The 21,758-nt window shown below is 39.7% G+C and overlaps 1 protein-coding gene across 2 annotated transcripts; it reads left to right on the top strand.

Annotated features, from left to right (window-relative positions):
• Positions 1 to 4,469: 4,469 nt before the first annotated feature.
• LOC102224803 (interleukin-12 receptor subunit beta-2-like) lies at positions 4,470 to 20,073 on the top strand. Of its 2 annotated transcripts, none has more exons than XM_023339252.1 (18): positions 4,470 to 4,527; positions 5,326 to 5,418; positions 5,507 to 5,597; positions 5,740 to 5,869; positions 6,851 to 7,032; positions 8,654 to 8,777; positions 8,855 to 9,015; positions 10,088 to 10,221; positions 10,308 to 10,497; positions 10,589 to 10,671; positions 10,857 to 11,052; positions 11,139 to 11,339; positions 12,321 to 12,419; positions 12,504 to 12,659; positions 17,361 to 17,501; positions 17,655 to 17,742; positions 18,851 to 18,941; positions 19,198 to 20,073. In XM_023339252.1, the coding sequence occupies exons 3-18, from the start codon at positions 5,537 to 5,539 to the stop codon at positions 19,798 to 19,800; spliced, it is 2,640 nt and encodes an 879-aa protein (XP_023195020.1). In that variant the 5' UTR covers positions 4,470 to 4,527; positions 5,326 to 5,418; positions 5,507 to 5,536; the 3' UTR covers positions 19,801 to 20,073. The 2 variants fall into 2 exon arrangements, with proteins under 2 accessions (XP_023195020.1, XP_014326897.1); XM_014471411.2 differs by lacking the exon at positions 4,470 to 4,527 and adding an exon at positions 4,534 to 5,094 and having other exon boundaries at positions 5,275 to 5,418.
• The last annotated feature ends 1,685 nt before the right edge of the window (positions 20,074 to 21,758 follow it).

The following is a 21,758-nucleotide window of genomic DNA, read 5'->3' as shown; positions in this document are numbered from 1 at the left end:
AGATGGAAATATTTTAATTTACCTCCATAGCTTTCTGTTTAAGTAAATTAAGTGTAACTTACTTATGTGTAAATGTATCTCTGTATCCAATTACATAATTAAGGATAAAACAACAGCTATATCAACACATGTATAGCATTTAAAATGTAAATAGTTTAGTTGAAGCCATGCAATCCAAAATCAAAGCAAATTTGCTTAAATCTAAATTTAAAATTCTTCAGATTTTATTTGTAGAGCTTTCAAAAGCTGGATATATTCACAAAAGAATAAAGAGTAAGCTTTAGTTTCACTTTGCCTCTTTTTTCCCCTCCACCCGACTGAAACTGTTGATATTTTGTACAGACAGGTGCTACCTGTCTGGTCTACCGCCAGATTTATATCTTTCTGCATGCGCTGAACATAGTAAACCACTCATCTGCCGTGCAATCTCAAGCATTACCCCGACTTTCAAAAGCATTTTACGATGTTAAAACTGAAAAATAAATGTTGACATTTGCCATTTTTTTCAATGCAATCTGAACCGAGTTTTATACAGTTCACATTAAAAATGAAATCACAATGCTTGGTTTCATTTTCAAACACAACCTACCTCATTTTAGATGATATTATAATAAAAAAAAACGTTGTTTGTTGAGTTATTCTTGGACATTTTTTCAATTTTTTAGTCATTATTTTTAAGTGTTGCAGGAAAACAAAATGCAAAAAGTATTAAGAACTTCAAGCAAGGGATTTTACTCCATGAGGAAGACGCTTTACTTGATGCGCTCTCAGGACAAGACAGGAAAAAGTACGTTGACCTGACCCTGATTAGATCTGCAGAAAAGGAAGTGGCAAGTTCTTTCTTGCACCAGAATTACCACACAGCGTGAGAACAGTACACGAGTTAATTGCTGTCGTTATCTCAAAATGTCTGTTTCAAATGGTGGAACACAAACAAAACCAAATGTTCACTTAGCAATCTTAATCTTCAATAGACCCGAATAAACCAGCTGTTTAAAGTGAGCAACTGCTTTGTCCCAATTTAAATGCCGCTGAATGAAAACAGCTTCTCATACGGTTGTAAACGTTTAAACGTGTCATAGAAGGAGAAACAGATTGCATCACTTCACAAATCTCAAACTGATTTTATTCACATCAGAGCAAAACTAAGAAATTGTTCCTGGTTTGCAACAACAATAGAAGCACCTCAAAACAGGTTGGGTGGGGTGGGACTGTGAAGCCATGCTGTTCGGTTGTGTCTTGCTAAAATACAGTACAGACCAAAAGTTTGGACACACCTTCTAATTCAATGGGTTTTCTTTATTTTCACGACTATTTATAAGGCAAGAAATCCCACTTATTAACCTGACAGGGCAGGTTGACCTATGAAGTGAAAACCATTTCAGGTGACGACCTCTTGAAGCTCATCAAGAAAATGCAGAGTGTGTGCAAAGCAGTAATCACAGCAAAAGGTTGCTACTTTGAAGAAACTAGAATATAAGGGGTATTTTCAGTTGTTTTACACTTTTTTGTTTAGTGCATATTTCCACATGTGTTATTCATAGTTTTGATGCCTTCAGTGTGAATCTACAATGTCAATAGTCATGAAAATAAAGGAAACTCATTGAATTAAAAGGTGTGTCCAAACTTTTGGTCTGTACTGTATGCCCAGGTTTTATACCTGAAACTATGCCATATCAATGGGATTAATTAAAATCACATGCACATAATTCATTGTACTCTGCACAGATTCAAGACAACCTGAGCCAGATGCAGCAAAACAGGCCCAAAACATAACCGAGCCTCCTCCATGTTGCACTGTAGGAACAGTCTTCTTTCTTTATTTATTTATTATTTATTTATTTTTGGCTCTGTACATTTTTTTGTGTGAGTTGCGTAAAAGCTCCAGTTTTGTCTCGTCTGCCTAAAGGACATTCTCCTAGAAACCTGGGGGCAAATTCCAGTCTTGCTTTTTCAGCTATTAAATAGGAAGACTGACTGACTACAACCTTGAAGACACACGTACAGCCAACTAGAGAACACGCCTTAATTTAAAACGTCCCTATAGTCAATTTCATTTTTTAATCTTCTCTAGAGGGACCATTATTTTCAGACAAGCCTGTGTCTTTGAAGGATTCTGTTGAACCACAATTCAAAAGCGATGCTCAAGTTATTTCAGTGGCTACTAACAGTTTTGCCGACATGAGCAGTCCCCTTGATAACTTCATTATTTCACTCAGATGTGTCAAAGCAGAGACACAGAAAAATGACGAGAACTGGAGTGAGGCAGCTGGGTTTACCCATTTGTCATGTGCTACATGAGCCTTCGCCAATAAAACATGTTCTTTTATGGTCTGCAATGCGTCACTTTTAGAAAAGAAAATCTACTTAGTATTTAAAACTGTCATGACATAGTGACAGTTTCCTATAGATAACCTATGAAAAGATGGAGCTCCTTCTGCTGTCTCTCTCTGCTGCCGTCAGCAGAAATAGACGGCTCCAGGTCAGAAAGGGAGAGTTTTTGAAATGGAAAGCATCTTCCTTCCTGTCTTGGAGATTCGCCGTTCAGATTTTGCATGAAAGACGAAAGAATCAGATTTAGGGGAAACAACCTGATGATGATGGCAACATTAAGAGCAGAAGCACACTGATCATAGAGATATTAAACTGCAACGTGTCATCTGCTTTTGGAAAATCTGTATTTTTTTTTTACCTTCAAAACATAAAGGGGAATTCAATCAGTTTTTGACAATTTAGAGAGGTTATGAACCTCAAAAACAGATTACATATATGCTTTTTATGTATTTGAAATCTGTTGTATTGTAATATCAAAAACATATCTGTGTGACAATTAATTACCTTTGTCATGGAGCCTAAACTGCTTATTTCATCCATCCATCTACACCTTGTTTATCCTTGCAGGGTTTCAGATGATCTGGTGCCAAACATCAGCCAATCCCTAAAAAACAGATATTTTGAAGACATATTTATCCTCAGAATCATAATGTTAGGACTTGAACTGGTCATTTATAGACTCCCACTTTTATTTTTTTAAATGAATAAGTGAAGAAACAAGACAAAATGACCAAGAAATCAAGTTGTTTTAAACAAAATTCTGAGCAGAAGTGAGAACGAACATTTAAATTAGTAGGAAGGCAAACATCTTGATCATGAGGCAGGAGAAAAGAGCTTCCAGTTGGTTCAGATCCTCTTTACTTTCCCAACTTGACTTTCTGTTTCAAGTCCAGTCAGATGTGGCTTCTCTCTCTCTTAACCGGAAATGCCACCAACCGTTGGGCTCACAACTGCTTTCTGCCCCTGCAGGGAAGTTACTCTGTTGGATGTTTGATTGTTTCCATTCCCTGCAATTCAGAAAACATTAACATAACTAAAAGCAACACAAATGAATTTTTAATGGCTGGATCAGACATATGTGCAGCAGGCTCACTTGGGTCCAAACTTCTGGGTTTGGTGTGTGTCTGCCGGTCGATCCAACATTGTGCCTCGCTGGCTTTTACAGTCTTTGCACTGACTCAGCAATGACAGCAAACAGAAGTCGGATTAATGGTTTGCCATAAATTTGAAAAGTAAAACCTTTGAAAGAAAAAAAAGTAGATTTTTTTTTCTAAAAGTCTATTAAAGGAGATTGTTTTAAAAAAAAGCAAGCACACCAAAGAAAAGTTCATAGCATCGATGTCTGTTGCATTTAGTCACCCAACATTTAGCCTCTCAGAAAAAAAGATTGTACATTTAAACACTACTAACTTAACACAGAGAGAGGGATTCAAAAGGAAAATCGTATAGGAGTGACAAATGTTTGCACAAAAATACAGAGAAAACACAATAAGAAGCTTTAAACAGAGGAATCAAATCAATTGAGTATGGCAAGCTCTTAGGAGCAATAATAAATTAATAAGAAAGCCCAGAAAAATGATTAGAAAACAAACCCGACAAGAAAAGCAAAACCCAAACACTCATGAGAACAATAGCATTTGAATGATTTTAATGGGACCAAATTAGAAAGAGTACAAGTGTCGTGACTAATTTGCAATTCACTGTATGCCTTAAAGAAAAGGGGACGAGGACACTGTAGTGTTGTCCACATTGTCGTTTCAGTCTGCGGTTTGACATGTGAGGAAATTTTGAAATTAGATTGCAGAGCCGAGTCAAGACAGTCAGGCTGAGTGAAGCTTGAGACACAGAACGCATCACGCAACAAATCATATATCAAAAGTAGCGCGTTTAATATTCACCCGGGTTTAACATTCTGCTCTTTCAACCCAAGCACTAATAGCGGCCCACCAATTTTGAGGTCTGTTTTATCTTTACGAGCAGGCGTTCTGCTCAAATTCTGGGTTTTCCCTGCAAAGCGGTTGAGGTTAGAGACGGAAAAAACTCGTAAAATTTACAAAAGCAAGCTTAACTGAAAAAAAAAAAAAAAAAAAGGCTCAGAGAGACACGCCAGTTCAGCGACAGGCTACAAACACCATCAAAGAGCTGAGCTGGAAAACAAATATGACATGTCAAGTGAAGCAAAGCAGTAAACATGTAAGTATGACTTATCTCCCTGTAGAAAACGCAAAAATAACTGTAATAGTTTTCTAATAGTTTTTGTTTTAATATAAATTCTAACTTGGCTCATGCTGATAAACCATTTCTCTCCTCAGGGCATCAGCACTTTTAGCATTTACTGTAGGAAACTCTGAAAAACAGTCGGTGTTAGCAGGAAGCAGAGAAACCGGGTTGGATGGAAGCAGTGGTCAGCGCATAATTGCGAGCAGTAATCTGGGTTTATCGCTCAATAATCCGCAAACAGCAGCATGTTCGCGAGAGCAGCCACTCTGGCGACGGTGACACTTTTACGTCAGATCAGCCTTTTGTGGTGATGAAAAACAGGCAGTTGAAGTAGGGCGCACAAGTACTGAGACAAATGTTCAAAGTTTCTGCTCTGGCAGAATACCGCCAAACTAGGTCAGTGACCTCCTTAAGATGTGACTCTGTTGTTGCAAAGATCAGTCGAAGGAAGCGCGTGGAACAAAGCAGGTCGCGTTAGACAAGCAGACGGTTGTTGAAATTATCACTGGATAAGAAAAATGCTTAGAGGACGTAATTCTGGTGAGTTTTATCTTCTTTGGGGAAATAAGTGGGGAAAAATGAGCACAATTGGAAATAATTGTGCTTTCAGGATGACTTTGAAATTCAAGTCATTTGTGGTGATTTAAAATCACAATCCCGTATTACAGCAGAATATATATATATATATATTTATTTTTTTTTTTTTGTTTAATGTGGCAGGGTGGATGTGTCACAGCTGCTGTGACGCACTTATGAGAATGTTATCAACAGGAAAACCTGCAGTGAGATAGGAGAGACAATAAACTGCTCTTCCTCCTCATGTTGGAAAGATTGGTGCCTTATTTCTGGACACGGATGGATGAGGTACAATCACTTTCTTCGTGTGCTTCATTCTTAAAGATGTAACCCATGACTTTTAATAATAGAATATTTTTTTCTCATCACTCTACAGGGTCCTCCGGTTTCAGAGAGATGAGCTGAGATGAATCTCTTGTTAGCCAGTTGGAGATGCATTATCTTGCTGTTTTGTTTTTCCATCAATGGTGAGTTGTTCGTCCACAAAGCCATCCATGCGTTCTTCTCTGTTGCTCATTAAGTCTTCATTTGACAAAAAAAAAAGAATAAGCATGCAAGAAGCTGAGTCTTGTTTCTGAATTTTCAAAGGGTTCTTTTTTTCTTGCGCAGGCTGCCCTCTGCTCCCTGCAGGCTGTATGGACCTCATTTCCAGCGGCTATGCGACAGCAGAGCCGGCCACTGTCCTGCTCATGGGTTCAAACCTGACCGTGTACTGCCACACCTTCAAATGTGAAAAGGAGTGAGCATATTTGCTTTGAAACTTTGACGAATGCAGAACATATATGTTTTTACAGTGGCGGATCTGGCAAGAATGCCACCCGGGGGGGGGGAGCCCCTTCCTCCTCATCACTCATCCTGTGCCTCATAAAAAGGACTTTATGGATGACCTGGCTGCATATTCAGCTTTTCAGGCTTCTCACGATCAGGGGTGGTCTTAGTGACAAGGAGAAACATTGTAAATTCTTCTTAAAATGTGATTATAGCATCTCTGTTCTCTATAGAACAGTATGGTTTTTGTTTAACCATGTCTAGATATCTACAGATAACCAAATGCGATCAGATTTGATTATCCGTAGCTTCGGCATCACTTGTCATGCCCAGAATCAGACACCAAGTTCAGCATCGTTAGCCAGGCTTTAAATCAGACACCTACTTCAAGCATCATCGCCTGGGCTACACATCAGACACTAGCTTCGCTGTCATCAACCAGGCTTACTTTGCAATGTTTTCACTGGACTTGCAAACACTCAATAGAAAATGTGTCTGAAATGTAATTTATTATGCCACAGTGGGAAAATTCAGGATTAGCAGCAGAACTAAAGCATATGGGTTCATACAAAGATTTTTTTTAAAAAAGTATTCAAAATATATAAGCCCAAATAATAAATTGAGGACATGATCACAACTTAAACGTACTGTGCAGTTATCAAGTACTCTGATCCAAGTAATATGCAGCTGAGTAGGACATTTTTTTAGTGTATATAATGTGTGTGTGTGTGTTTGTTCATTAAAAGACAACAGACTATTTACAATATAAGAAACTAACAGAGATGTACAAAAAACATCAAGGATGTAAACATTTACTGAGTTTGTCTAACAGAGACCGTGAGGAAGGATCTCCTATAACGCTCCTTTGTGCACTTAGACGCAGCATTCTGCATTGTTTTTCTGAAATGATACCTTCAGATATAAAAAACCGCCTTCTACTGTTGACTTTCAGGTTGAAGATGTACCTGGACCTGAATAAACAGACTGTGAATCTGTCGAAAAGAGTCAACTGCACCACAACGGCATTCTACCTGACCCGCGTGTCCAAGCCGCTGTCTAAGGCGGTCTGCAAGATGAAGAGCAGCCAGCTGCCTGCTCTGGAAATCATCTGTGGCCTAGATCTACGTCTTGGACGTACGTATGCCTGGGCGGGTCGGGAAGGAGGTGTGGGACAGGGGAGAAACTATTTTAATCTTCTCTCACAGTGCAGTTACGCTAAAAAAAATATATAATAGACTGATAATTTTATATTATTTAAAAATATGGTATTTTGTAGAGTGAATAATAAGCTTTTACCAAATTTTACAGGAATCTTTTAAATGTACCTTCAGCTAAATTTTGCCTATTAAACAATACTAAACCAAGATACGGTTTGGTTGTAGCGCACTAAAGCATGTTGAGCCACCATATTGAGAAGGAATGAGTAATAAAGTATACACTGCTCCATTTCAGAACCTCATTGTGGCTGCTCAAAAATGATCATTTTATTAGCTTGTTTATACACACTCATGTTCAATAAATTAGAATAATATTGGAAAGCTCGTATATTTCACTGTGTGTTTCATTTACAATTCAGAAAACACATTATCTGGAATCAGTGCACACACACTCATGTTTTCAAAACTTTATTTTTGTAAATTATGATGACTTTTGGCTTAGAACTAATGAAAACACGATCAGCATTTTACGCCTGACCATTAAGAAAGACATTCCTAATCCAGAAATGTGGATTTAATGAGAAGTATTGTTTTCAAAAAGGCATCTTGTATTTGACAAATAACTCCCAGAGGAACACATATGTTAATTTATTGAATGCGATTGTATAATCCAGTCTGAAATAACTGGAATATGCAGTTGTAATAACTATTGCTAGAATCACATTTTAGTAACAGTTAATTGTTAACTTATTGCATTACTTGTTAACTTATTGCATTACTTAATAATTTTCTGGGCAATACTTTTAAATCAGTCCCAACGGCTTTACATTTGTCTCACAAAATTGCAAAAATTTGTTTAGTTTTTTTTCTTTCAGGGTCTGCTTTAGTACTCATTTTGTTCTAAAATATTGAACCTGAAAGATCTATCATCTTTCTCTCGGTTATGCTGTGAGTTCATCTATTACCGCTGTGAGAAATCACCTTTTTTATTTCATATTTTGTGGGTCAAAGAAAATGACGAAGCAAAAAAAAAAAACAACCTAAAACGCCTTAAGTTGAATTGAAAATGAGTGAAAAACTAAAGAAAAAAAAAACCTTCAGTAATTTTGCATTGTACTGATAACTTTCTCTTGTGAAATATTAGACCGCTTTAATCTAGTGCAGAGTTGTTACAGATGGCCTCGTTTATTCGGTTTCTCCTCCGTTTAAGGGAGTTGTTACTCCCCACTGCTGCCTCATGCTTGTTGAGGAGGAGGGATTGCTGCTAAGTCAGTGACTCAAATGCAGACAGCTTGGCTTCCCTTAGATAACTTTTCACCTTTTGGCACAATATGATCAGCTAAATCTGACCGCTGTATGATGACCTGGATGGAGCTGAACATTTTCTACATTATCTGCTGCTCGATTAAAAGAGAGCTAGATCCTTAAAAATGCCGTTGGGTGAAAGCTGCAGTGAAGCCAACACATCATGTTTGGATTGGGGGATTTTTTTGTGAGTGCAGAGCAGATGCTAAACTTATCTCACAAATTAGTCCTAAACATTTGTTTGCGCTTCCAGATGATAAGAAACATTCTCTTGGTTTTTTATATCACTACAGTTCCTCCTGACAAGCCTGCAAATATCAACTGTGGAACAACAAGGAGCTCTGATTTGATAAACTGCTCACTGGACAGAGGACAGGAAACGTACATCGACACATTCTACAACGTTTCAGTCCACAGGTATAGAGATTTGCTTCCTATTTGCTTTAGTCAGCATGTGCTTGTGGCCTAATTTTCCTTTCCTTTTTTATTATCAGGGAGAATGAAAGCGTTTTAGATCTGATCTCGGACGGGGAGGAAATCAGCGTACCACGAGCAATCTTAGAGGAAAACACTAAATACACGCTGACCGTCTCCGCTTACAACCGCTTTGGAGCGTCCAGGTCGGACCCGTTCATCTTTTCTCTGGCAGACATAGGTAACGCTTCAACATTCATTCAATGGGAGTGCATTAACCTAGTTGTTCATTTGAATTAATTAATCAGAATCATCACCGCTGAAAGGCTGAGTCATATGTCGAGTGGTTAGTTCAATCAGTTGTTTTCTCCTGAGTCTGACTAATTTGACTTTCAGTAAAGTTTCTCTTTTTGTAATGTATGTCACAAGGGGACAATTTCTTCTTTCTTTCTGCCACCTGCCCACTGCATGCCTCGTTTGAACTTTAGCAAGTTCACCGACAGTAGCTGTTCAATAGATTACAGAGCTGATTCATACGTCAGTGTATTTTGTCGGGATAGTAGGTGTGTGATACACCTACACAAAGTAGTGCAACATTGTGGAAAGAAAATTATGTGTTGGGTTTAAAGCTTTTGGCAAATAAATATCTGAAAACTATAGTGTGTTTGTATTTTTAATCAAAACTCAATAAATAGAGAGTTTTCACCTTTTGGCACAATATGATCAGCTAAATTTGACCGTGTCAAGGATTGATGACCTGCTGGAGGGTGAGCCTGCTCCTAGCTTCAAGTCTTCTGCAGGTTTCTCATAGCGTTACTTGACTTTTTAGTATTTCATGTACGCAAAAAAAATATACATTTTGGCCCTTCTTTGCTGTTTCCCCTGTATGGCTTGTGGGAAAACTGCAAACAAGGTCTTTGTTTGCTGCTTATTCTCTAATGTTCTCTGACAAACCTCTGAGGCTTTCGTAGAACATTCTGGATTTAAGCTGAGATTAAATCTCACTCAGGTCCACTATATGCTAAACAGGTGGCTTCTGAAAACAGTGGTTGTGCAGGATTATATTTGGGGTATCTGGATAAAGAGGCAGAATAGAAATGTAATATCCCACTTTTCATATTTTTATTTGTGAAAACCATTTATTTGAATTTCCTTCTCTAACAATTCTCAATTGTGCACTACTTTGTGTTGCTCTGTCACATGTTGAAGTTTGTGGTTGCAAAAGTTGCGAACGCCTTTAAATCTGTATTTTTTATTTTTAGCACATTTGCCATTGCCTGTTCAGATCGCCTTATTGTTGTTTTATGTTTCAGTGATACCAGAAACCCCTCACGTAGTTAAGGTGGAGTTCATGAATGACTCCATATCAGCCATGCTGCACTGGAAAACCTTTGAGTCTTCGAAGCGCCTCAGATCCCAAATCAGGCTGCGAGGAAACAATACCTGGGTAAAGCGGCGTCATGTTGACTTTGCAGTTTTTCTTGTTTTAAATCTTCTCATGCAATAACCTAAAAACATCCCGCACTCTTTCAGGAGCAGAGAGCGGGAGCAGAGCTGAGCGAGGGTCTGATACTAGTGGAGAACCTAAAGCCTGAGACTGAATATGAGTTCCAAATCAGAGCGTGTTCCTACGCATCAGGACAAGCCACGAGCTTTAAAACCAGCCAGCGAGTTCTCTGCAGCAAATGGAGCCCGTCTGTGAAGAGGATGAGTCCTGGAAAAGGCAAGAATGAGATATTTGAAATATAAGGGAGTGAAAGTGGTTCTTGTGTGACACCTGGCAGAGAAACTTCATGCTGCGTCCGTTCCAACAGGTCCGTCTCAGCAGCTGCATGTATGGAGACGCTTAGGAGACCAGGCCAAACCCGGGCTGAGGAGCGTTACTGTTTTCTGGAAGGTATTGATATTTTCTGCTGATAATCTTCCAAACATCCATATAATTAGGCTAAATGTTGGATTTTTATGTTTAAGTTATTTTTTGATTGTTAAATTAATTTTCAAATTTTCCTCCTGTAATAGTTGGGAAGGTGGAAGTATGTATTTCACATGCATTAACAATTTGATAAATGATCTTGTTCCCAGCCTCTGCCTGTGGAGGATTACAGTGGTGAATTGCTGCGGTACAGCATCGTCCTGGATGATGGCCGGGAGGAGATCTGTCCTGCCGCTTCCAGCCAGTGTTCAGTCCAGGCACCAGTGGCGGTTCTTGGACTGAACGTCAGTGCAGTGACCTCCAGTGGGGCGTCTCCGCCGGCTTTTGCAGATCTCAGACATGCAGGTGCAAATAAAGTTACACAAAAGGGACGAAATGTTTCTAATACTTTACGTTTCTGTGGTAATCACTCAAATGTCTCGATCATTTAGGTGCTTCTGAATCCTTCTTTGATTCAGCACCAGGAGCGCTGCCGTCTGCTCCTAGTTCAGACGGCAGCGCTGCTCGGGTCTCCTGGTCTACGACGGTTCAGACAGGTCTTCTGTACTTTGTAGTAGAATGGGAAAGCATGCCTGCAACGGGGCTGCAATGGAAAAAGGTGCCTAGAGATATGAAAGACACAACAATCACAGGTATAGTCATTCATTCACACACATGCATTTATTTATTGCTAAAATAAGACACATTTCATATTTTTATGAATTTTCTGGATATGCTTCTTCACCTCCAAATACCTTAAATAGGGCAAAGTGAAGATAAGTTAATAAGGAAATATTCCTATAAAATCCTAAAGTCCTTCACCAGTTGCTCTTGTGGAGACATTTTAAAAAATAGATTTTCCTTCTTACCTTTACTGCTCTTGGATTTGTCTGAAGTTAAATTTATATTAACCATTAAAAACAAACTCAGAGGATAATATGCAACTAAAATGAGGAGGCTGCCTTTTTGACTCAACATAGACTTCAACTCAAACAAAGACAATGTATGACTTCTTCTCTGAAGTAAGACTGAAAAATATAAGCAAGGGTAAACACTTGAAGCAAATACTTTTGGATTAATGAACAATATAATAATGAGGGCTGAACAGTGGGGCAGTTGGCAACACTGTTGCCCTGCAGCAAGAAGGTCCTGGGTTCAAATTTGTAGTGGTTTTCTTTTATGAAAATTTGAATAACTTGTTCAAATTACAATAAGAATAGTTGAAAATACATATTAGATTAGAATGAGAAAAGGAATTGTTGACCAGACAACACTTATATAAACTTATATATATATTTATTCATGTTTCTGTCATTTCTTAATCTTCACAAAATTACCTCTCCCTATAATAAAAATTATGCTGTCGCTTTTAGTTGCGGTGTGCCACCGTAAGACATCTAACCACGCTTTTCGAGAACTTTCTGGCATAAATCAGCAGATCACAGTGTGGCTTTTAAAAGCGGTCAAACAGCGCCCTCGCGTGGCCGTTGTTCAGTATAATTAGTTTTAGGTCTTTTTGCCTTAATCATACCGTATAGGAAGCATAATATGTCACACCCACAAACCAGACATAGTGAAGTAAGCTGCCTGCTTTCAGAATACAGCGCGGGTTTCATCTTCACACTCTGTTTCAGGTTTGATGGCGGGTGTGAGGTACAACGTGTCTTTGTACGCTGTGACCACCAGAGGCGTCAGTGCTCCAACATCCACACCGATCTACTCCAGAGAACAGAGTAAAGCAGACAGCTTTTCTGTTTTTTTTTTACAGTCTGCACCAACCATTCTCTAATCATTGTGTCCATGCGTGTTTGCTTCAGGGCCACTTTCAGCTCCCGTGCTCCATGTTCTGACCCGTGAGGCCAGACGGGTCCTGGTCCGGTGGGACGAGCTGCCCGTGGACCAACGGAGAGGCTTCATCTCAAAGTACACTGTCTACTTGCATACACTGGACTCCAGCAGCGCAGAGCTCAACGGTGAGCACTTAGGAAGAATACAAACATACAAACAACACATCATGAGAAACTTTTCAAACAAGAGAACTATTAATAGCTCTCAAGTCTGGCCTTTTGATAGATGATTCTACTTTTTTTAAAGAAAGACATAAGAAGGTCTGTTTGCAGTTTGCTACAAACAAGGTTGGGAAAAACATGAAAGAAGGTGCTCGGGTCAAGCGAGACCAAAATGTATGTTTTTGCCATGTGTGATGGAAAACTTATACTTTATCTGACCTTGAACACACCATCCCCTTTGTTAAACATAGTGGTGGTTGCATCATACTGTGGGCATGATTCCTTTCAATAGGGAAAGGAGAGATGTTCAAAGATTTTGGGAAGATTAAATAGAGAAAAATACAGGGCGATTCTGGAAGAAAAGTTGACTAAAGGACTTGAGATTGGGGTTGAAGGTCACCTCAAACATACAGCCAGAGCTATGGGTCAAAGCATATTCATGTATTAAAATGACCTAACCAAAGTCCAGACCTAAATCCAGCTGAGGCTCTGCGAAGATTTGAACATTTTCAATCCCATCTGACTGCGTTAGAGCTATTTTACAAAGAAGTGTAGGCAAAATCTACAATTAGTAAATCAAGTATTGATTTACAAGACCCAAATACAAATCCAAGTTAGATTTCCCTTGTGTCTTTAGAAAAGAAATATGAAAACAACGGCCTTTTTGTTTAACTTTACACTATTTTGTGGTTTGTCACATTAATATTGACTTAAATGCTCTGATGTTTATTGACTGTATTAGGACCAAATGTGCAGAGATGCAAAGGATTTGAACGGTTTTGGAAGCTGCTGTAGCTCATGTTTTATTTGCAGCATCAGTAAATCCTCCACTAAATGAAGTGAAAGCAATTTCATGTTCATGTTTAAATATATCAGCGATTTTGACCAGAGTAGCTACTGATTTGCTCTAAGTTGTCTTACTGCCATGAATACCAATTTATTAAAGCCATTGAAGCGTCATATACAAAACCTACTCCAACATTTCTCATGTTGATAAAATATAACATTGTGTTTTAAAAGTATTGCATCATCCACACTGGACTTGGACAACCTCTCCTTTGAGCTTGTTCAACATGTTGATCCGTGCTTCTTTAAGAATCTTACAACCACAAGTCTTTTCTTCCTTCCTTCCTTCCTTCCTTCCTTCCTTTTGCTATGTATTTGTTTCATCTGGCCTTTCTGTTTACAGTAAGAAACAAAAACTGTAACCTAGTATTCTGTAGATTTCTTGATTGTTTACAGATTGTCTGAACTGGATAATGTTCTGATGAGTTATTTTGATTCAACAACTTCCTCTATGCTCTGTGTCATCAAGTCTGTAGATAGACCCGAGACTTCCTCTCACATGTCTTCATGGCAGTTCTTTCATCTTGTTCGGTTTACTGCCGGCTGTGCGTTTTTAAGTCTTCTTAATCTCTCACGCCCTTTATTTGCAGTGTTGCCTCTTTGCTTTCCAAAGTAGACATCTTATTTTGTAGCATTTAAAAGTGCAGAAGCTTTCAACAGGGTTCCTGCAAAGCTGTCAAGTTGAAAACTTTCACAGACTCAATTTTCAAAGAGTAGTCAGATCTTTATTTATTCCATCATGCACGCTAATTTTCTTTTTTTAAAACTCATCCAGACCTAAAATGCTGAAATCAAATAGTACTATACTTTTCTATCCTGGGTTTTCATGGCCAAGCAGCTGCATCCATATTCTACTTGACCAAGGGAAACGCAAATCGTCAGATGTGGTGATGTAAGGCATGCCAGTAGATTCTAGAGCACAGTGCTAATGACGATCCAGTGGATGAGTGTGGATTTAGCTGTTGCCAGGGTAACACCACTTGCTTTACTGCATTGTCTCAGGTGTGAAGATTTGAGGTAAGTAGGGTGATTGTCAGCTTTTTCAGGAATTGGGCTTCCTGAAGTTCCAGTGAAAGGAAACCGTAATGCTTCAACGTGCCTTGACATTCATTTGGCATGAATTAAAGCGGAGACCGCAAGCTAGGACATCTCATCCAACATCAGTGTCTGACCCCACAAATGCGATTCTGGAACAAAAGGTCAAAAATGATCAAAAACATATAAAAGTGGGAGAGAAAGCACATGGGGGCTGGCATATTAAACCCCGGTGATTAAAAATAAGTCTTTAAATCAAATTCACATCTGTATGAATACTTGTGGCAATATAGCGTAAGTTAATGATTACTCTCAAATGCTCTGCATGACCAGACTTCTATTTGAAGCTACAAGATTATGCAGTTAAAGTATGAAGGAAATAATGTGTACATTATTAAGGGATTGTACTCTAAAGTAGCATAGTAGAACCAGTTTATTGTACTAAAATTGAAAGGATAAACAAATGAGTAAAAAGTTATACTGAAGGCACATCTTTACATATAAAATAAAGAAAACTACTAAGGATTTTGAGCATGTTTAAACCGCTGCTATATTTTCAAACTCGGTTTACCCTGCAGTCTGGAGAAAGTCATTGAATGACTTTGAGGAAAAGAAAATCCTTTTTCCAAAATAACAACAACTTGATCATATCTGACCTTGAAATTAAGTGGAGCCTCTCATTCACAATAAAGCTCCATGTTGGTTTGAAAGTGTGGGAGGAAACACAACTTTGCAGTGAGTTTCCTGTTCTTGCTCATCACCGCTTCAGCCTGCCCTTCCCCTCCTGTAACAGCAAAAATTTTTTGTGCGTGTGTGTGTGTCCTTGTACTTCACCTTGGTCTCAAGCAAAGGCAAACTCCTAACACCTGTGTGTGCACAGGTGTGGTGAATTATACATTCAGCAGTTCGCATGCGTTGCGTCTCGGCACAAACCACACTTACAAAATGGAAAGCGTGCAAGTGGCAATCCATTGATATTCCCCTCCCTCGAAGTTTCAGTGCATCAGCAGGGTATTTTTCGCTCAGGCTTCCCGTAACGAAAAGAAATTCAGACGTGGAGCTCAAATTATTATTTCTCTGTTATTGCTAATCACTCTTTCAAAGCGCAAAAAAACACACACACACACACACACATAGCAACCTAACATCAAAGCCAGCATCTGCTCACAAAAACAACAAAACAATCCAGTGTTTTTGACATTTGAAGAAGATTTTCAGTAGTGAAGAAACTGGAGCCAAACACGAGTTGATGTCGCTTTAGGAGAATCTTTAGAGGTTCCTCGAACTCGTTCTGACCGCAAAACAGGAAGCCATGTGGCTTCATGCACATGTGTCAGAAGAGGCTGTTACCAGCTAGCCCGCCTGGTTCTGTATTTGTAGGGCCTGACTATGAGAGCTCCTCAGAGCTTATACCTTTTCCTCTTTCTAAAGTGTCATGTGCTCGCTGAATGATCTGTGTTGTCTTTTTCGCCGTTAGTCTGGTTGAGGGTTTTTGCACAAAATGATTCTGGTGTACTCTATATTAATTATCTGCTTCTGAATATTATTTGCAGGTTTTTCCTTTTGCCTGGTTTATTTTAACTTGTACATGTGCACAGAAACTTTTAAATGGCATCATTATGCACACATTAATCCCCAATCAGTTGGCTGTCATTGGATGGGTTTCTGGATCCAGGCATGGGGCTTGATGATTAGTTACAACAAACGCAACATCATATCTTTTCAGGTTAACTGTTATTTTTGCTTTCTCCTTTTTTGTCTTCAAATGCAATATAGCAAAGTTTCAAAAAAGATAGCATTTGTTTTTTGGACTTCCAAGTTGCATCCAGCTCTTAAAGGTAACTTTGACTTTTGGCTGGGTGTAAGAACAGAAACTGGTTTAGTCAGTATGCAGAACCGTGCGGCTTCCTCAGCCTACAGTCTGTGGGTCAGTATTGACTGCAAATGTTCGTCTCTCCTACACTTCATGTGAGTTTCAGTACGAGTCTCTGACGTCAAACAGAATACACTCAGTAGCAGAGGGTAAATACTACTGACCGCTGACTTTGCCGAGCCAAAAGTATTTATGTATTTTCAACTTTTTTAGATTTTGTCACGCATCAAACACTTATTGCCAAAGTTACAGCCGTGAGTCTTTTGGGGCTTTGTTCGTTTAGAAAACAGAACTTTTGCCTGTTCCTCCTGACAAAACAGCTTAGTGAGTTTGCATAAGAGCATCTGTGAGATTCGATTTCTAATTTGATTGGTCCATGAATAACCTATGCCAGAGGTGTCCAAAGTTGTCCTGCATGTTTGTCGTTCTCTCCAACACATCTGAATCAAGCGATGGTTCATTAGGAGGTCTCTGCAGAACATTGAGAGAGAGCTGAAACATGCATGGCACCGGCCCTTGAAGACCGACTGTGGACACCCCTAACCTATGCTCTCTCATCTAACCCTAAGTTTGCAAACAATGTATCATTTTCCTTTCCTTTTGGGTCAACTTTGCACTGTTTCAAGCTGGCATGCAGCACAATGCAAAGCCCGTGAGTTGAATACCCTTCAAACACTCCACGTCAATATTCTCAAGGCTGATACACAAGTTGCATCACTGGGCATATCAAGCAGCAGCCAATGCTGACTTTCAGTTCAAAAAGCTTTGCTCTAGGCTGAGCTGTTTTTCGTGCAAAAAAAAAAAAACAGCTCGAAAAACAGCTGCAGTGGTTTAAGTTGAGCAATCAAGCAAGAAACTCTTTTGATTCTGCAGGATGGGAAAAAAGCTAACTGTCGTTTTCTTCTGCACAGTGACAGTGTCTGGATCTGGCCAAAGACAGACGTGGCTGGACTGTCCAGAAGGAACGTTGTCCCTTCAGCTGACTGCATCGAACTCAGAAGGAGAAGGGCCTCGAGGGAGACAGACCTTATCTCAGCCTCCAGCTCCAGCAGGTCAATACATTTTCTCTATCTTTAGTCGCAAAATATCACCATATATAAAATCTTTACATACATAGTCTTAATTTCACCTGATCAGTACGGAAAAATAAGGTTCTGAGTCTGGGATTCATCCAAATAATGACTTTTTCTTTAAATCTCTTACAGTGGGGCTGGTGATTGCGATTGTGTTCAGCATTACGATCTCCATAGCAATTGTAGCCAACCTGATGTGCTGGAGCTGTGTGAGGAAACGGTAATTTTACAAAAAGAAAAGCTTCCTTTTCCACAGAAAGCCTCAGTCATTTTACTAGACAAACGTCTGAGCTGGCGTCGTTTTTTTCTTCGGCTTTTTGTCCTGCAGCTTGAACGTTCATAAGTTTTGTTTTACGAGTAAAAGGGATGGAGGACCCTGTGGTTAATTTTTAGTGAAAAACCACACCGCAACATGAGTAAAAACCCACTTGGTTGTAGTGAACAGAAACCTAAACCTCATTCCGATGTTGCTATTTGGCTATCTGCATCATTAGTCATGACATTAGCATCTATGTGCGCTTCCTTGCAGAAGCTTTGGCTCCACTTGCACTTTTAACCACATATTGTCACGTCACAACCACAAACCTCCGTGTGTTTCAATGGGATTTCATTAATTTAAACCGACACAAAATATTGGACCCACGTAATCGCAACGAAAAGCGCATTCTTGTGGATTCTTTTTTTTTGTACATAGTTCCAATCTCAGTCAGATTGCACAGATTCTCAATAGGCTTACGGTATGGCCTTTAATTAGGCCATTCTAACACGTGAACAAGCCTTGAGCTGAACTGCAACACAGAACACAGGACAGATGAGCATGCATACGCACATGGTCGAGACCAAAAGGCAACTTAGAGTAGCTAGTTCATCTGACATGCACAGTTTTGGACTGGAGTACCCAGAGATAATCCACATATGCGCAGAGAGAACATGAAAACACCGTGCAGAAAGAACCCAGAACCTTCTGACAACAAGATAACAGTGATCTATGCAGCTCCTTCAGCGTCACGAGGAGCCTTTTTTATTTAAGGGTATGAGAGTAAAAGAGAGTTGAACAACAGTGTCCAGATATTATTTGTACAAAATGTTGAAAGCATGCATGATTTTGCTCCCTCTTCACAATTTTCCGCTAGTTTATGCTGGCCTTTAAAACAAAATGCTAATGAAATATAATATGTGGCTGATATGTGACAAAACGTGAATATGCTTGTGGTTTGAACACTTTTTGAAGTAATCTGTGTTTAACTTTGTCAATTCAGACCAATAAAACAAAGTTATACAACTTTGCGTATCCAAAAAAATAAATCTTATTTCTTCTTTTGTTGTAGGATCAAACAGAAATGTATAGCATGGGGACCTGAGTGGCTCGTGGACAACTTGCCCAAACCAGGGCACAGCAACGCCATCAGGCTGCTGGAGGTAATCAACTCTGGATGTATTAGCACCTAAGACAGCCAGCAGCTACAACAGCTGCAAATTCGTGCCATTTAAGGATTATTCTAATATTAAACCTATAGAACAACGCTACAGGAAGAGAAACCATTGCTAATGGTCTCTTTTGCCCTTCTAGATCTCAATGTTTATAAAATGTGCATTTGTCCAACAAACATATTTGCCTTGTAGTGATAACTCAATATTTGTCAATCATTTTTTCCTGCTGTTTTCTTTTCTTTAGGACGACAGAAGTGAGCCTCTTTTCTCCTTCACCGACAGTGACCCGACCCTTTCCCCGATCCTCGTGGTCTCCCAGGACGAGAGGGACGAAGCGTACCCCAGCATCCACGTGGAAGAGTCCCCGGACGGAGCCCGACAGGCGAAGTCGCTCCCCAGAACCATTCTGGTTGAACACACCGGCTACAAGCCTCAGATTGCTGCGCTGCTTCCGCTTGACGAGGAGATCAAGGATGCAAGGGAGGAGCAACGGGAACATCCAGAAAACGCAGAGGAAGACAGGCTTTTGGTTGGATTTGAAGGATTTCTGGGAGGCTTCCTGTCCAACATGGATTGCTCTAATTCGTCTCATTGGGCCACTCTTGGCTCTACCGGGGATCTTTTGTGGCCTAAAACCTTTGAAACGTCTGTCTGGAAAGGAGTCTGCTTGCAAGAGATTCCGAGAACGCAGGAAGACACGGAGAACAATGTTTCTTCTCTGGATTTGCAGCAGGATCAGAGAGAGGCTCTCGATTCAGATGATACCTGCTCCTCTCCGTTTTCAGCTCGCATGTTCCTGAACGGTGGCTACTTCCCACAGGTGGCTTCCCTTGACGTTGACACTTGACACGCCAAGGTGGCAGCGATGTTGGAGGGACAAGAACTGCACTTTTAAGGATAATTTTGAGAAAGCATTACAAAAGCGCACATTTTAATCATTGTACCAATAAACTGCCCATATTGTAGTTACAGATTGTATTTAAATGTCATTTTTACTGTGGAAGCGAGTGTGTAAGAGGTTTTAGATGGCTGCACTCTCAGGTGAGAGTCTGCTGATCTTTGTGGATGGATGTTCTGTCAATGTGTGCTACCTGTCTGAATAAATGAACAAAGATGTTGATTCAATTTGAAACTTTATTCCCCTAAATACAAATATGCTACAGTGGTGTAAAAATACGTTGACCTCCCTTCGTGATTTCCTGTTTTTGCTTGCTTGTCACAGTTAAGTGTTTCGGAACATCAAACCGTCAAAGAGAACACAAGATGCCCATTATTAAGGGTAGAAAAAAAAATCAAGCCTACATGGCCCTGTGTGGAAAAGTGATTGCCCCCTAAATTTGGTTGCGTCATGTTTAGCAGCAACAGTTCCAAACAAGCATTTGCGATAACTTGCAGTGAGTCTTTTGCAGCTGTGGAGGAATTTTGAGCCACTCATTTTTGCAGATTTGTTCTAATTCAGTCATATTGGAGAGTTTTCCAGCTTTTCAAGGTCATGCTGCAGCCTCTCAATAGGTTTCAGGTTAGGACTTTGACTAGGCAACTCCACAGACTGGTTTTAGTTTTTCTTTAGCCTGTCAGAGGAAGACTTTTCAGGTCCATTTTGAATCATGTTTCTGCTGCAGAACCCAAGTTCGTATCAGTTTGAGGCCAGACACGTTCGGCCGGACGTTCTCCTTCAGGATGTTTAGGTAGACGGCAGCGTCCATCGTTCCATTTGTCACAGCAAGTCTTGCAGGTCCATGTTTTCCTGTTCGTACGATGTTCTTTATCTGAAATGCTGTTTTAGTTTCACACCAGATGTAACGAGATACACAACTTCCAACGAGTTCAACTTTTCAGTCCACAGAATGTTTTCCCAGAAGTCTTGGGAATCATCAAGATGTGTTCAGGAAAAACTAAGACGAGCCTTAATGTTTTTTTGTTTTGTTTTTTTTGCTAGGCAGTGGTTTTAGTTTTGGAACTCTATCAAGACAAACTCTTGTGGTGGAGGCATGACCTTTGACCTTAACTAAGACAAGTGAGGCCTGCAGTTCTTTGAATGTTGTTGTGGGGTCTTTTGTGACCTTTTGGATGAGTCGGCGCTCTCTTGGGGTAATTTTGTTCAGTCAGCCACTCCTAGGAAGGTTTACCACTGTTGCATGTGTTTTTTTTTGTTGTGTTTTTTTTTTTTTCTATTTCTGGATAACAGTTCTCACTGTTGTTTGCTGGAGAACCAAAACTTTGGAGTCCCAAAGCTTTAGGAACAACTTTGTACCTTTTCCAAACTGGGAAATCTCAATTGCTTTTCTCTCTCTCTTATTTGCTCCTGATTTTCTCTGTATCTCTGCATGAGCAGGATCTTTTGGTGTCCTTCACTTTGTCAGGCAGGTCCTATTTAAGTGAGGTATTGATTGAGAACAGGTGTGGCAGCAATTAGGCCCGTGTTTGACTAGAGACCGTGAACTCAGGTGTGACAAACCACAGCGAAGTAACAGTGTAGGGTTTTTTTTTCTCCCATAATAATGAGCATCTTCATTTAAAAACTGCATTTTGTGTTTTCTTGTGTTGTCTTTGGCTAATATTTCAATGTATTTGATGTTGATGTCCTATTAACTTGCATGTGAGAAACATGCATGAAATTAACTTCACTTTGTGTTGTCCTCTAGTGTTAGCTAATAACATTAATATTTTTAATACAACACCACACAAAGTGACCTGCATCCTGCAGCGTCATACGTTGCACCACATTAGCGTTTGGACAGCAGCCACTCTGTCGCTTTAACCCTGGGGTGTGACCTCTGTGTGTGTGTGTGTGTGTGTCCCCTG

This window comes from Xiphophorus maculatus, chromosome 9 (assembly GCF_002775205.1).
Source record: "Xiphophorus maculatus strain JP 163 A chromosome 9, X_maculatus-5.0-male, whole genome shotgun sequence".
Classification (NCBI taxonomy): domain Eukaryota; kingdom Metazoa; phylum Chordata; class Actinopteri; order Cyprinodontiformes; family Poeciliidae; genus Xiphophorus; species Xiphophorus maculatus.
The sequence above is the reverse complement of the archived record's forward strand: the minus strand, read 5'-3'. Positions and strand labels throughout refer to the sequence as shown.